The sequence below is a fragment of the Lotus japonicus genome, chromosome 1 (assembly GCF_012489685.1).
Source record: "Lotus japonicus ecotype B-129 chromosome 1, LjGifu_v1.2".
NCBI lineage: Eukaryota > Viridiplantae > Streptophyta > Magnoliopsida > Fabales > Fabaceae > Lotus > Lotus japonicus.
The window spans coordinates 26,689,216-26,706,074 of record NC_080041.1 but is presented as its reverse complement, the minus strand read 5'-3'; the positions used below and the strand labels follow the sequence as shown (position 1 = coordinate 26,706,074).

Below are 16,859 nucleotides of genomic sequence, written 5' to 3'. Positions count from 1 at the left end.
AAAACGGAGACACAAGTCTCAAGTTTAACAACGATTGAAGCCTCAGAAAATATTTTACAATTCAGCTCAATCAACATAATCATAAGCAATAAGCAAGTCAAAGTTATTGACGCCTAAGTCATTAGCTAGCAAGTGAGTTTCTCTCACCTCCAAATTGTCCAGCTTCACAGTGCAAGGGTCCTTCACTCGCTTCCTCAACAGCTCCCAAGGTTTCCAAAACCGAACCTTTGAGAAAATATAACATTACTCAGTCAAATACAGTCTAAACAGTACTAACTATCGTCAGACAACTTTAAAAGCTTCAGAGTATGATAATCTAAGACGAAAGGACGAGTTTTCGCGAAAAATAATTTCTCTCCCCCCCCCCCTCAGAGGTGCTCTCGGCCACTCACAAAGATTTTTGCGTTTCGGCGTGTATTCTCCGATCTAATTTAATTCCTAGGTAATCTAAGGTCATAACTAGGGTAAAACAATGCTCAGAAAATTTTTCAGAATTGAAATGCAAATAGGGGTATTTGGGTATAGATTTTAGGCTCAAAAAAGTTGAAATTTTGAAAAAGTAATTTGATATGGTCCAAGAGAATGCCGTTTATAACAACTAATTCTAAAGACATAAGGTTAAGTCGTGAATTTTTGGTTCAAAAAGCAAACCTATGGAGAAAAATGGGTATTACCACAGTTTTCAGATCTACGGCAACGACGGTGAATATGCAACGCAGGAAAGACATAGAAAATGTTTGAAAGAAGAAATCGAATTAAAAATATGTTTTTTTGCAAAATGCTCAAAACTTTGAGCACAGAAAGACATAGAGAAAAACATCATAAAGTAGAAACAAAGGCAAGAAGTAGAAAGGTTACCTCAGCGGCAATCCAATGCAACCGTAATCGGGACAATCGAGCAAGAACTGAGAAATTTCTCACCTCCTCTCCTTCTCTATCTAGCTCGCGGGTTTGGGTGGGATTATGGGTAGTTTTTTTGTTTGTTTCCCTTTTATAGCGGAGGGAAAATGAGGAAAAAGAAAGATTTCGCGGGTCCGATCGTTTGAGTACTTTTATCTGATGATTTTAGGCGAGTATTTGGTGACAGAATGTCAAAACTCAAAATGAGATTCTTTTAATTGAAGAAAACGATCAAAACGCAGTATGGATCAATTTAAACCGAAAAACTATTTTTTGCAGCTGACGTCGGATGAAGAAACTTCTCACAATCGTTGAAAGAAATGAGGCAACGCGGATGGAAACTTTGTTGAAAGCTCCGAATAGAAAAACTCTTCATTCAGGGTCTTAATTAAAGTCCCCGAGAAGATAAAGCCTAGCTTCGACGAACTTCCGGGAAGCCAAACCTATCGTGTGTATAGTCCAGAGTTCCGTAGCGAAACACAGGTCATAGGAAAAATACCCGAAGGTTCTTATTTTTCTAACGATTTTGAATTTCGCTTAAACAATGCTCTAGGGGCGGAAATAACATTTTTCGGACACTCTCAATCTTAATGTGATTTGCAGAAAATAGAGACAATCCTTTGAGATTCGCAAAAGAAAAGAGAATGCTTCTCCTCGTGCTTCCCCTAACAGGGATTTACAAAAAAATGTGAACTCTTTCTCCTTCCATTCCATCAGCAACAACCTTGGGAATGAGCAGAATCTCCTGCCTAGGTTCTTGTTATTTTTCACTAGCATTCGTAAGTTGAATTTTGAATGCAACATTCACAACTTTTTATTTGATTGCCAATTTATCCTATTACAGCATCTCCAATACTAGTTCTTAGAGGTGAGTTCTTAAGCACTATTCATGTGGGTCCGTACTGCCACATATGCTTAAGCAACTCATAAGAAATTTTTGCATATTTTGCTCCGACCACAAATTCCTAACTTTGAGTTCATAGCACTATTCATTTGCTCCCACCATACAACATCATACATACTTTTATTTTCATAAAGTAATAAAAAAACTCATAAAGTAATAAAGCAATTTGGACAAGAGAGAAAAAATATATTTTTTATGCTAAGAACTCATAACGCAAAGTTGCTTATATACGAACTAGTTCTTATTTTTAAGAATTAAGAACTACATGTCAACCATCTTCAATGCTTAAGAACTTGGTTCTTAGTTCTTAACTTAAGAAATCACCACTAACCATCTCCAATGCTTTTTTTTTTGAAACTGGAAATACTATTAAAAAGGGCTTAAGTAGCCATAGAGGAAGTTACATCAGAATCAACCAAACGAACACAATCCGGCGGAACCTCCTCAATCCAAACATAGTTAGGGTACTATGTGGAGTTCTTAGCTAAGTGATCAGCTACAGAGTTTCCGGATCGGCGAACAAAAGAAAAACTAAAACTATTAAAACGAGAAACCAAATCATTACAATCTCTAAGAATTGAAACAAAATAAGAAGCACCATGCAGTGGCTTATTCCAAGCATCAAAAAGTTGAAGACAACCCGTTTCCAAAGCAATCTCCATGAAGAACAAATCAGCGGCAAGTGAAAGTGTCCAACGGAAGGCCAAAGTTTCAGCGATCAAAGGCGAGGGCGCATCAATGGGGAATACCGTCGCAGCTGCCATAACCAGGCCGTGCTCATTGCGAGCCACACAACCAAACCCAGCATCTCGATCTCCCTTCCATGATCCGTCGAAGTTCAGCTTGATGATGTTCTGCTGTGGTCGGTGCCATGTTGCCGGAAGGATCCTATCCCGAACTGAAGCTGTTGTTCGCGGAGGTGCCGCCATCAACTGTAATCGGGTCACCAAATCATCAACTCGCGGCTCCACCCCTTGGAAAACACACCTGTTTCTTGCTTCCCAAATCACCCACAAAGCAGAGACACACAAAGCTTCCAAGCTGCTGTCATGAAGCTCAAAAACCTGCTGCAACAAACTCATTAGCTAGCTATCGGGCTGCACCCGCAAGCCACCGACCATCGCGAACCACCATCGTGCTGTAACCGGGCACACCAGAAGTACATGGTCAATCGTTTTAGGAATGTCGTGGCAAAAAGGACAGCTAGCGTCCGCATCAACTCCACGAACTTGCAGCAATTTCCTCACCGGTAAAATGCCTCTCACCGCCCTCCGAGCCACCTCCTTGCAGCGAGGTAAAGCTTGGACATGCCAGAGAGATTTCCATAACTTAACAGGAGCAACATGGGCATTAGAAGAGGACTTTGTGCGAGAGATCTTCCGCTGCCTAATAAAATCATAACCTGACTTTGTAGTATACAAGCCATCAACGGTATAAGGGCAATACAGCTCATCACGCTTAGCTGTCAACGCAAGGGGAATTTGGAGAATCAATTTTGCTATTGGAGGCCAAAAAATCATCTCCACCAAGTCCCTGTAAGATCAAGTTTTGATCGTGTAGTACAACTCTATGTTTTGATGATTACAAGTTAACATTTGAGTATGAACAATTATGGTACTCTAACGTGTTTTTCTGAGTGTGCTGTTTACAGGCCCTGACCTCAACTCAATCTCACACAAATCAGAAGCACTGTGCATAAAGAGTGACCCAAGCAACGCTTTTGCAACATCTATGTTCACTATGAACAGTAGAAATGCTTCAGAAGATCTGAAGTTATACAAGCTCTGATATGGACTTAGTCACTAGAAGTTCTGAAGATCCAGAAGTTCTGACAACCAAGCAACTCTGAAGGTTCAGATGTTCTGATGGTGTAGAAGACTCTGAAGATCCAGAAGCTGAATAGTGGAAGCTCTGATGTCCAGAAGCAAGAAACTCTGAAGACCATGTACTTCCCTCTGAGTTCAGAATCAGAAGATACAACGGTCAGAGGATCTGTGCTTTCCCTCTGACTCTGATCAACCGGCTTCACAAGTTCCAACATGAAGCATTCCCCTGATCAGAAGTCTCCTAGGTTTAAAGGTCAAGTCACTATCCAAGTACAAAAGCATATGTACTATCCTGACGACCTACCTAACGTTCTCAGCCACAGCAGAAGCTGGAATTTCCAGAACTGCCCCCCTCCAACGGTAGCATTTCCATGCAGCGTTCAAACCCTAATCCTTGGAGTATAAATAGAGGCTGAAGTTTGAAAGATGCGGTTGGAAGAATTACACACGCGCAAGCTATATTCAAAAAACCTTCAAGCATTCTTTCATCTGAATTCATTGTGTTTACTATTAGCTTTTCAGAAGAAAATCTCTTGTAAACATTCTTTGTTAAACAGTTTGTTTAGTTACCTTTTGGAGATCAAGGTTGATCGGATCCTAGAGAAGACTAAGAGAGTGAATCTTAGTGTGAGCTAAGTCAGTGTAATTGTTAGTCACTTGAGGTTTCAAGTGCAGTTGTAACACTTTACCTGATTAGTGGATTGCCTTCATTCTAAGAAGGAAGAAATCACCTTGACCGGTGGACTGGATTAGCTTGAGGGATTTATCAAGTGAACCAGGATAAAAATCCTTGTGTGCTTTTCTATCTCTTATCTTTAGCACTTAGTTCTCGAAAAGATTTGTCAAAATCTTTAAGGTTGAAGTTTTTATTTGTAAACGTTATTCAAACCCCCCCTTTCTACCGTTTTTCATACCTTCAGTCCCTATCCCACACTTGTGCACCAGGTAAAAACAACTGCGAGACCAAGGTTAAATTTGCACTCTGGGCAAGGTCCTCCCTAAAGATAAGCGGATTATCATCCGGAAGCCATTTGTCGCGCCATATATCAATGCTTTTCCCATCTCCAACTCTCCAACGAGCCCCTTCCTCAAATACCCATTTAGTGCGAAAGATACTAGTCCAAGCATAGCTAGGACGACTACCCTTCTTTGCTGCACAGATAGATGAATGAGGAAAATACACTGACTTAAACAATCTGCCAAGCAAAGTATCTGGTTGCCCTTGAAGACGCCACCAATTTTTACCAACAAGAGCAGTATTAAACGCCTTGAAATCCCTAAAACCCACACCACCATCAAACTTTGAGCGACACAACGTGTCCCATTTCAGTCAGTGAATACTCCGCTTAGAGGCATCTCCACTCCAATAAAACTTGCTGATCATCCGCTCTATATCTGCACATGAACCATTAGGAAGCATAAAACAAGTCATGACATAGGAAGGAATGGCCTGAGCAACAGCCTTCACCATAACCTCCATACCCATCCTGGAGAGAGAACTCTCTTTCCAACCCTTTAGTTTTTTCCAAACCTTTTCCTTAACAAAATTAAATATTTGAGTCTAAGACTTACCAATAATGGTAGGAAGCCCCAAATACTTATCATAGCTTTCCACCGCCTTTACATTCAAAATCCTTTTGAGCTCATCGAAGCGGGGACTAGGCACATTTCGGCTACAAGAAAGCATTGATTTGTCAAGGTTTATGACCTGCCCTGAAACCTTTTCATAAGAAGCAAGAACTTGTTTGACACAATTCGCTTCCTCCAAGGTTGTTTTCGCAAATATAACACTGTCATCTGCAAAAAGAAGATGTGAAATCACAGGAGCAGTACGGGCTATTTTAATGCCAGAAAGGGTAGAGCGTGCTATTTCTCCCTGGATCAAAGAAGAGAACACCTCACCACACAAAATAAATAAATACGGGAAAGGGGATCCCCCTGACGGAGTCCTCTCCCCGGATCAAAAGGCATTTGTGGATTGCCATTTAACATAACCTGAAAACGAACAGTGGTGACACAACTTATAATAAGTCTCACCCAAGAAAGAGGGAAGCCCATTTGGGTCATCACACTCTGCAAAAATGGTCATTCGACCCTATCATAGGCTTTTGACATATCAAGTTTTAAAGCCATATGGCCATTCCGGCCCGAGCATTTTTTCTTCATGAAGTGAAAGCATTCATATGCAATCAAGGCATTATCTGTTATAAGGCACCCAGGTACAAAAGCACTTTGTGGGCCACTAATAACAGCAGGCAAAAATAAGCTACAAACGATTTGCAATGGTCTTTGTTATTAATTTAAATAAGACATTGCATAAACTAATAGGCCTAAATTGATTCGCATGCATAGGCTTTTTAACCTTAGGAATTAGAACAATCAGAGTCTGGTTAATGTTACCTGGAGACACATGCCCATTGAGGACCTGAAGGCAGAAATGCACCATATCATCACCCACAATATGCCAGAACTTCTGAAAGAAGAGAGCAGGAAAACCATCAGCTCCGGGAGCTTTATTCGGATGCATCTGGAATAAAGCTTCCTCCACATCTTCCCTTGTAAAAGGGGCAAGCAAAGAATTAGCCATCTCAGGCGACACGCGCCCCGCCACCAAACCTGTGGCCTCCTCAATCTCAGAAGGGCTAGAGGTAGTGAACAAATCTATAAAATATTCAGTGAGTACCCTGGATATGTTAGGATCATCAATCCACCTGGTACCCCTATCATCTGCAATCTCATCAATAGTATTCCGCTTCCTTCGCTAAGAGGCCTTCTGGTGAAAGAATCTTGTATTTTGATCACCATGTTTTAGCCAAAGTGCCCTAGAGCGTTGGGCCCACAAAACCTCCTCCTGGTCAAGAAGCAAATCAAGATCTTTTTCCAGCTCACGCATTTCATTGACCACTTGTTCATTCTGAACCTTACTTTGTAAATCCTGTAATCTTTTCTTTTTATCAGCTACCTTCATAGGAATATCTCCAAACCGCTCTCGGCCCCAGCTATCAAGAACCGACCCCACCTCGGCAAGCTTTTGGCCCATGCCAACCTGAGAGGTTGACCAAGTCTCTACAATCACCGCTTCACATTTATCACTATGATCAAGCCAAACTTCTTCAAAACGGAACATATGAGTTCTCTTCTGCTTCTCCCCACATGGTCGAGGATAGCAGGCAACCAAGACTGGGTTATGATCAGACTTGTGTCTAGCCAAATGAGACACATCAACCACAGGCCACATAGCTCGCCAACTGTCATTAATAAGTGCATAATCCAAGCGCTCCTGAATAGTGTGGGTCTCCTGGCGCTTATTTGACCAAGTAAAATGAAAACCTCGAAAACCTGCATCAGAAAGACCACACACATAAAGAATATGGTTAGTAGCTTGGAGGCGGTGGACATTTACCGGTCCACCCCCTTGCTTTCCTTCCGGACTCAAAATATCATTAAAATCACCCAAGCAAACCCAAGGAACCAAAGGGTTCTGAGGCTTGAGTCTAGAAATTAGCTCCCACGTCCGGTGCTTGTTTTGCTCATCCGGGAAACCATACACCGCTAGAACCTGCACTAGAGTTTGAGAAAGTGGGTGTGTCACCATACAAAGGACATGGTTAAGGGAGGCATGAACAACCTGAACCTCCACCTCATCTGTCCACATGAGACATAGACCACCTGCCCGCGCTTGCCCTATATCTGCACAACCAACTGGAAACAAATTAGAAATCCCAAGAGACCGGTGCATAGCACAAATCTCCTGAGTTGATTTTCGGGTCTCGGAAACAAAGACCACATCGGGAGCTTCTGAGGCAATGAGCCTCTTAAGAACATGAATTGTCCCTGGGTTCCCAAGCCCACGACAGTTCCACGCTAGAAGCCTCATTGAGGTGGGCGGGACTGCCCAGCAGTCTCCGCCAATCCCAATCCATCATCAGTATTAAGTCTCTTCAAGGGAGGGGAGGCTCCCGTCCCCGACAGTTCAGGAGCTGAAGAGGAAGCTCCTGACCTCTTTCTATGATCCCTGTGACCATGTCCCTGTTGAGTACTTGCACATTTTGGTTCCCTATCTGACTGTGTTCCTTGCTTAGGTAGGGGTACATGTGGATCAGTTCCTGCTGCAAAGGTGAAATCATGCTCACCCTCCTTCTCCAATTGGGCCAATTCAAAATCGACGTCCACATCAACACCCGAGTCTTGCTTCTATCCCTCCCCTGAACTGTCACGGGAAGAGCGAACAGTGGACTTCCCTTCATTCCTCGACACGGGTTCAAGGTCCCATGCATTGTCTTCAGCCCGTAAACCACTATAGGGGGGTCGACACCCTCAAAAGTTTCCTCCAAGTCACAGTCCTTAGCCATATGATCCAGGAATCCACATTTGTAACAATGATTATGCAATTTTTCATACTTAAAATATACCTCAATCTGATTCCCTCCCTCAGCCACCAATGCTTGTCCACGTCGAAGAGGGATGGTGATATCCACCCACACCTTCAACCTGAAATAGGCATTCAGCTTCCTGTTTCCTTTTCTATCCCAAGTAATATAACCTGCAAAAGTATTCCCCAAAGCCCTAGCTACTGTTTCTGACCAGCAAGCATATGGAAGGTTAAAAACGTGAATCTAGAATGGAAGACGAACCAGCGGCACATTGGATGGATGAATGCTAACATCAAGTATCTCTAGCACCACAGAATAGCGATTGAAACTCCATGGGCCTGAGAAAAGCACCGAGTCTCTATCCTGCTTAGAAGTAAATTTGAAAGTGAAGAGATTTTGATCTATCTGCCTCACCTCCACCCTATTCCTGGACTTCCACAGATTCTGAAAGACATTGAGGAACGTCCTATCATTGAATTCCCCCTTACAGAGCAGTTTTCCGACCAACCAGAGGTCCCTACCAAGCCGTGGATCAACCTTAAGAAATCCCAGGTTTGAGCACCTCTGCTTCCGTTCCATAAAGCACCACTTTCTTCCCACGATCCATTGCAGACAGACGAGGAGAAACAAGAGCGGGCGATAACGTCCAACCGATTATGTTCACGTAAATGAGAAGGTTGCTAAAAAAACCAAAGTTCAACAGTCAACGTCGCAGGAGAGCAGATGTTGACAAACACGGCTAGATAGCCCCAAAAACCACCGATGGAAAGAGAGGTTTAGCAGTCAGCGCCGCCATATCTCCCAAACCCTCGGACAGCGCATTGAACATTTGTTTATTACCAAAATCACCACTAAGAACTAGCATTGGAGATTTGGAGTGGTAGGATCTGGGGACATATGAGTTGGATAGAGAGAAAGTCCAGAGATCAATTCCTGACGTGTGCAATTTATCTTTCCGATATAACATTTTGGGCCTAACATTTTCTTTAAATGCTAACAACCCGTGCCAACTCACCATCCAAGCCTAGTAAAAGTACCCCATAAGGCTAAATAATTTTTTTACACCCTTTTTTGCTTTTTTTTTCCTCACATTATTAAAAAAAAAAACCTTGACCACTATATTATATTCCTGGGAGTAGCGTGATCGAACTGGTTGTTGAAAGTTGCAGCAATGGCGAGCGGTGGAAAGGTTTCATTCAAAGTCACACTCACCTCCGATCCAAAGCTACCCTTCAAAGTGTAATTCTTTCTCATTGATTCCCCTTCCTTCATCTCATTCCTCAAAATTCTAATTCTAATTTCTCAATTTCTCGCAATTTCAGGTTCAGCGTTCCGGAGGCTGCACCTTTCACCGCCGTTCTCAAATTCGCAGCTGAAGAATTCAAAGTCCCTCCCCAAACCAGCGCCATCATCACCAATGGTAACTGCTTTTAATCTATCGTCACTTTTTTCTTTGAAATTTTCGGTATTTACAAAGATTTGTTGTTGTTTGGGAAGATTAAGCTTTTTTTTAGGGGTTGGATTTGATTGTTGAATTTGGGATTTTAGGGTGAAATTAGATTATGAGATCTAGGTTACCAGGTTTTTTTGAGCTCTGGGTAGAGATGAACTATTTGAGAATGCTCTGTTCTAAAGAGTTTGATCATTTTTTTTGGTATCGAATCTGCATCTTCAACTCCTCTGAACCCTAAAAATAATACTTCAGTTGCAGGAATACATGTGGGGATGACACCAATAGATTTTCCTGAATATCTTTTATTCAATGGATTGTTATAACTATCTCTTACTGATGAGTTTGTTGAAAATTACACTCCCCTCTAAGAGATACTCAAATTACACCTTTGACTCTATTTTGAAAAACTACACTACAATCTCCCTCTGTTGAATGATAAAATGTGTAGCATTTTTAGTCCATTTTAATATAAATGAACCTTTTATAAGTACTGAACAGGTACGAGTGAGTTTCTGAGGGTCAGGGATATTGTTTCTCTGTTAGTTATCCTTGGTGCCACGAACAGCTGTTTTGAACAGCCGTACTGGTGGTTTTGGAATTTTAGTATAGGCTTAATTGCATCTTTGGTCCCTGACATTTATAAAAGCCACGATTTTGGTCCCTCACCTAATTTAATTACAAAAATCATCCCTCACCTAACACTCTGTGAACAAAGTTGGTCCCACCGTCAATTTTTTAACGGAAGAAGCTTATGTGGTGTTTGAAAACTTAGGTGGAAGTGCCACTGGAGAGAGGGAGGCACATGCCTCTACATCTCAGAGGAAAAAACAACAAAAAAACTCAGAGGAATAGGACACAACCTCAATCCCAGCGTTCCAACAACTAGGCCTCCCAACAGCAAAGCTTCACTATGAGATAAAAAAAACAGCCGAGAGGAGAGGAAAAATCGATTCTGACGCCAGTGGCACTTCCACATAAGCTTTCAGACGCCACGTAAGCTTCTTCCGTTAAAAAATTGACGGTTGGACCAACGTTGTTCACGAAGTGTTAGGTGAGGGACGATTTTTGTAATTAAATTAGGTGAGGGACCAAAATCGTGGCTTTTGTAAATGTCAGGGACCAAAGTTGCAATTAAGCCTTTAGTATATGAAATTAAGTTTTGAACACCCTTTATTTTCATCTTTGGGCTTCACCCAAAATCTTTGTTTTAACTTTATGCACTTGCTCATGGTAAAATGCAATAAAATGTGAAAAATATTGATCTCTCATGGGAGGACTGTAATATTTCTATGTAGTTAATACGGCAATGTCATTTGAGCATCCGTCAAGAGAGAAGAGGGTAATTTATCGAAAAGTTTAATTCTGATTTTTTTATGAAATGCGATTTTACTCTGTGGTGTTACTGTGTATTGTTGTAGATGTTTGTGCTTTAGCTTCTGTAACTGATTTGCTTTTTTTAATTGGAGCAAATATGATCTGCTAACTTGTTTTCTAGTTTCCATATTCTAGTTGTTGACCCAGTATCTTTTTCTTTAGCTTTAATCAATTTGTTTCTTTTCCAATTTAGATAGCAGAGTCTGGACTTTTAAATCTTCTCACATGTTTGTTTTTAATATTTTGTTTAGCTTCTGATGCGCTCCCAAATATTCCTTATTGGCAATTCCTTTGTAACTCAAAAGGTTCCTCTGAGTTTGGTGCAACGAAAATTCATAGGTCTTACATTACACTTTCTCCAAACTAGTGTTTTGGGAGTCATTGCCCCCACAAGAATATCATATTATCTTAACATTATATGTAATGCGTAATTGCGTATTAATCACCCCCACGAAAATTTTATATGTTAGTACTCCATGTTTGTGTATGTGAGTATATATGTTGCTCCCACAACTTAAGGTTTCTAGATCTGTCATTGGTTAGGGTCCAATCATGTGGCGGTGGATTCATGCTGGAAAGTTAAATAATAGAGAACCACATTCAATTGTAAAGAGAAACCCTTGGGGGGAGATTCTCCGTATTCTCTAATCTCTTTCTTTTGTCTCTCTTTATCAGTCAAGTTATTTCTTTCTGCTAATTCTTAACTTTTGTGTCCCTGATCTTGTTAACGAACAGTAGATTGATATTTTTGCTTTGTAGGGAAGTTGCTTCTCTTTAGATCTTTCATTTTGTGCTTTTTGGAACAATTTTTGGATGATTAGTTATGAAGTTTTAAATAAAAATAAATACGGCATTTTTTAGGGTAGTTTGCCATGTATGCGATCCTTAGGTGGACCTAGATGGAGCAGAATGTTTGCATCCTCAAAGATGTCTCTTTATACCTGTATTTGTTATGGGATTGGATTTTGCTTTTGGCATCTCTCTGGTTCTACTCATGACTGCTTTAATTGAGTTTTGCTATTTTGGATAAGCAAAGAGATTGGGTAGTCTTGTTGCCCTCGAGTTTATTCACGTTCCTTATTGTATCTAGTTTCTTTGTTTTGGAGCCTCCAAAACAAAAGAAAATTGGAGGGTATCTTATTCTCCCCTATTTACTCATTCCTAGTTTTTTAATAGAAAATATTTTTCCTTTCAAAATGTGTTATTGCTTTTCATTAGTCTGTGTTGCTTCTGCAGGTGGTCATTTTTTATTTGATAGTTATAGAGAGGTCTAGCAGATTAGTGCCTGTGTATACTTTAGTGTCTAACATATTTCAGAGAGGTCTTTTTATAGTAGAACAAAAGAAAGTGCAAGTAATGTAGTACACTAGTAGTCATGGTATAATATACTGACAAATAAATTAATATTTAAGCACCAATCATAGAATTTTGCTAATTCACTTGGGAAATAAATTGGCCCTAAACTTCAATATCCGGGAAAAGGTTCAATTCTATAGTTGAATCTATTGGGCTCAACAGCATTTTGGAGTTAATTGGAGTGCATTGCAGAAATACTAGGGGTTTTGCGGGTGTTCTCATAACATATGGGAGATCTGTGAAGTAAACGCAAAATGTGGGGGGTGGGGGGGATAATTTACTGAATATTCTTTCTTGTTTCTGTTATAGTACCATCAAATGCTGATTTGCTGTAAGTCTTACTTATTACTTGCTATGCTTGCAGATGGTGTTGGGATAAATCCTCAGCAGAGTGCAGGTATGTCACTGTGTATTTCTTTTGCTTGCTGTATTTGATTTTCTTTATATTTCACATAGTTCCATATCTTTTGGTTTTTGGTACACTGCAATTGCCATCATTATTCATTCCATATATATAACTTGAAGCTGGTGTTGTAAAATTCATCAATCTTTGTGTTCTAATCGGGTGTACTGTGACAAATTTTCTTCTGAAGAACTCTTTGTAAAATAATTCTTTCTCAAACCAAAACTAAAAGGCATGTTGCTTACACATACTTTTTCTTGCTGATTTGCTTAAATGTCAGGGACTGGTTCAACATTATGACATTAGTTTTTGCTCTATTCATAAAATGGCTATGTTGTTCAGAATTGCAATTCATGTATTCCTATTGAAGCAATACATCATGACAGTGAATCTAATGTATTAATAGACTTGCTCTTATTGTTGTTATCTTTGAATTGACATGCTGCACTGTGCCACTTCTTCAGGAAATGTTTTCCTCAAGCATGGTTCAGAACTTCGCCTGATTCCGCGTGATAGGGTTGGTGCATCCCAGATGGTACGGGATGTCTGAGTTGTGACCTTTTTCCTTATCTATATTAACTGCTGCAGCTGCAGTGATAATGATACCATGTAATTGATATTAAAAGTATCTTTAAACAGATAAAGTTTATTAGAATGATGAATAAATTTTGGGGAGAATAATGCAATCTTCGCTCCATTCAACTTTGATTTATTTTTTAAGGTGTGTTTGGATAGATTTAATTAAGTGTTTTTGTCAACAATCACTCATCACATAAGCTTATCTAATAAATTTATTGAAATAAGCTCACAAGAGTATACGGAGTAAGTCATGACTTGTTTTCATAAGCTTAGGTCAACACAACTTAGGCTGTGTTTGGTTTTTTTTTGGTCGAAGGGTGTGTTTGGTTCTTATCTTGCAGAATCACGTCCCAACCTCAAATGTGGATCCCATCCAATTTGCAGATGTTTGGTTTCCAATTTTGAGAATCGATTCATGTTTGGCTGAAGCATCTTATAGTAGTTTCTACATTAGGCTGAATCAGTTCTCTCAAAAGAACGCCAGTGTCATGTTTCACCTTTCCATCTATACCCTTTTTCTTTCTTCCTTACACCTTCATTTACCCTTTTTCAATCGACGTTCTAGGTTGTGGGATTTATGCGATGGTTTCTGTCGTTGATCGAGCGAACAGTTGTGAGGTTGAACTGAAAGCGAGATGACGTCGTTGCGACTTGGTTGAAGAACTGAAAGCGAGACAACGTCGTTGCGATTTGCGAGACGGTGTCCTTTTGTTATTGCTGTTTCTGAATTCTGCCATCGACCCTGTTCACGGCAAAAAAGTTTCAATCTTTGAAATGCTTAATCATAATTTGTCGTTGTAAATATATAAGGGTTTTTTAAATGTATTAGATTTGTGTTATACCTTCAGAAAAGTAAGCAGGGGCGGTGGGAGGAAATGATACGTTGGGGGCGGCGGAGGATGATTATGGGCTCCTTTGCTCATTGCTTTCACAAGAAGGGCATGCTTGGTTATGGACCAATGCATATTGATTTCTGTCAATTTTGTTGTTTGCTTTAAAAAATCTCTCTCATCACATGACAGTATTTTCTCTCATGATAATAATATGCATACCCATTTTTATCATTATACATTCAAAAGCATTTCTAATCAAATATATTCAAACGACGTTTTCCTACATGAATAACATTTTTAAAATTGTATTGGAACATAATTCACATCATCACTTTAACTCACGTTTACAAGACTTAATTTTAACGAGACTCATTCCGATTAAATTCAATTCTGCTAACACTAATTCAAACACTCATTTGAAATATTTATGGGTGTGTTTCGTTACAATTCTCAAAGTGGATCTAAGCTCTAAACATATGGATCAGAGCTCCAAACATGGATCAGAGTCTCAAACGTGGATCTCCATCGTTTTGAAGATGTTTGAGAATAAATTTTGAGAATAAATTCTACACATTTGATCTGAATTTGAGAGAATTGACTTGGGTAACTTCTCCATCAGGCTGATCCGATTTTGTGTATTTATACTATATTTCAGTTTCAAAAGTCAATTCGGGTAAATGTATCCGAGGAGGTATCTATTAACTCTGGGGTTAATTAAAAAACATACTCCCAATCTTAACCATTGATTTTATTAAAATATAACGGCTGAGATTAAAACTTAATTAATCTCTCATGTGAACCTTCCTTGCACTATTGCTGGAACCGGCCCTCAGAAAGCACGTACATGGTTCTCAATTAGAATCCTGCACCTCTCCTCCTCTCTCACAGGGTCACAACCAATCCAATAATGTTTAGTATACAAATCAATTTCACCTCCACCTAAAGAGATAATGTAGAAATTAGAGAGAAATAAGTGATATGATTTGTGATGTGACAGGAAATGCAGAGACAGATAGAAAGAAAAATGTGTGGAAATGAAATGGAAGAGAAAGTGAGGTGTGTATATATCATTACTCGAGCCAATTCATCGTCTCTGTCGAGAAATATAAATGCATCCCAAATATTTGTAAAAGGGCCACAACACAAGACACATAGAAAGGGAATTAATCTTTCACAATGTTTCACTTTTTCACCCAACAGACAATTGGCTTGCGATTGGCTTAAAACATCCTAAAGATTGAAACCACTTTGTCTAATCCCCAATAGACAATACTCTATGTTGGGTGCAGACCAACTTTTTCACCCAATAGCCACGTTGTCTAATCTGATGGAGAATAAAGGGCAGTTAGATCGCAGCTCTGATCAACAGAAAATTTCTCTTGGGTGTGCAGCCGACAACAACTCAAGGAAGAGCTTAATTAGGTTTTAATCTCAGCCGTTATATTTCAATAAAATCAATCTTTTTTTTTTTTGAACATGAATCTTGGATCCCTCCTCATTGTGTAAGAATGTTTTATTGCAAAATTGCATGTTTTCTAATTTTTGACACATAATATCAATTTTATAAGTATACTCAAACATCATTTCAACTAGTTAGAATTTATTGTAACCAAGTAAGATGATCCTTCTTTACGAACATGCTCAAGGCTGATACGTTCGCATTGTTAGGCAGAGCTCTTTTCCATAGGCAAATTTTGTCATGGTACTCGTAATTTTGTAATGTTCACTAGATCTCTTTTTCTTATTCTGATTTGATGATTATAAAATAATTTTTTATACGTACACATTTGAAAAGTTTAATTATATATTCAATACGTTTGTTTACGTGACATTAAGTTTCTGACTGTCACTGCGATCAGGATAGAAGCTTCACCTTTGGTACTGTTGTTGTGGAACACCACATGACATGATAGTATCAGTAGTTGAATCGGGGCATGGTAGAATTCAAAGTAATCATATTTTTAAACGCAATATCAATTGTTCAATCTTCAATCTCAGCTCGTGTCCCTTACCTTTCATTGCCTTTTCCGTTTGGCCTTCAAATTTTTTTTTTAAACTCCAAAAATATATAGCTTTATGTTATTTTTTTTTACATCGAAAAATGTAGCTTTGTGTTATTATCTTTGGCAAATTTTAGTTTCAAAAAAAAAATTCTTTGGCAGATTTTAAATCACAATCACCCAATTCATTTTTAACCTCAAACCAATTTTTATTTCCACTCACTAAATTTTTACTTCTACATTCACTCATATCACTTTTAACCCAAAACTCCAAACTATGTTATCATATTACAACCAATCCGCTTTGACATATTTTACAAACCTACATTCACTTAAACTCTATTTTTAAAACTGAAATCTAAATACATATTAGTTTGTTTAATTAGTGATTGGCATCTAGGTAGGTTTAAATTTATTTTTTGAGAAGTTACTAAAAGTAACCTTGGCGAGGGGTTTAGAAAGCTTGGAAAAACTGTGTTACATTAGAATCGAGATGCAGTGGGAAGCATATTCTATGAATAGATAGAATACACCGTGAATTGTCGTTGCTTTTCTAAACACATCACATATTGGGTATTCCCTTCATGAAAGTGATCAGTAGTGGAGACCGGAGGCGGAGAGTATGGGCCTGGAGAGCCACAATCTTGATTATAAAGTAATACTACCTTAACTTTATATATCTTTTATATTTTTGGGAATAAAAGTTTGTGTGAGCTCCTTTTCCGTCACCATTATGAGTCAGGACATGTCTTCAAAATTAAATCTTGACTAAAAGCGGTACTTATATAATATTTATCGACACAACTCTCACATTAACAACGGAGTTCAAACACACAACTTTCCTTCTAAGAAGAAATG

General features: G+C 39.2%; 1 protein-coding gene across 1 annotated transcript; it reads left to right on the top strand.

Annotated features, from left to right (window-relative positions):
* Positions 1 to 9,083: 9,083 nt before the first annotated feature.
* On the top strand, positions 9,084 to 13,301 carry LOC130734302 (ubiquitin-fold modifier 1). Its single transcript, XM_057586652.1, has 4 exons — positions 9,084 to 9,242; positions 9,326 to 9,423; positions 12,551 to 12,583; positions 13,054 to 13,301. Exons 1-4 carry the CDS (start codon positions 9,175 to 9,177, stop codon positions 13,137 to 13,139), a joined length of 285 nt encoding a protein of 94 aa, XP_057442635.1. The 5' UTR covers positions 9,084 to 9,174; the 3' UTR covers positions 13,140 to 13,301.
* The last annotated feature ends 3,558 nt before the right edge of the window (positions 13,302 to 16,859 follow it).

Excerpts from the sequence above, each read along its gene's own strand:
- LOC130734302 (XM_057586652.1), top strand. The coding sequence starts at position 9,175 with ATGGCGAGCGGTGGAAAGGTTTCATTCAAAGTCACACTCACCTCCGAT. Across the intron at positions 9,243-9,325 it reads CCAAAGCTACCCTTCAAAGT|GTTCAGCGTTCCGGAGGCTG; the intron begins GTAATTCTTTCT and ends TCGCAATTTCAG. Across the intron at positions 12,584-13,053 it reads AAATCCTCAGCAGAGTGCAG|GAAATGTTTTCCTCAAGCAT; the intron begins GTATGTCACTGT and ends CCACTTCTTCAG.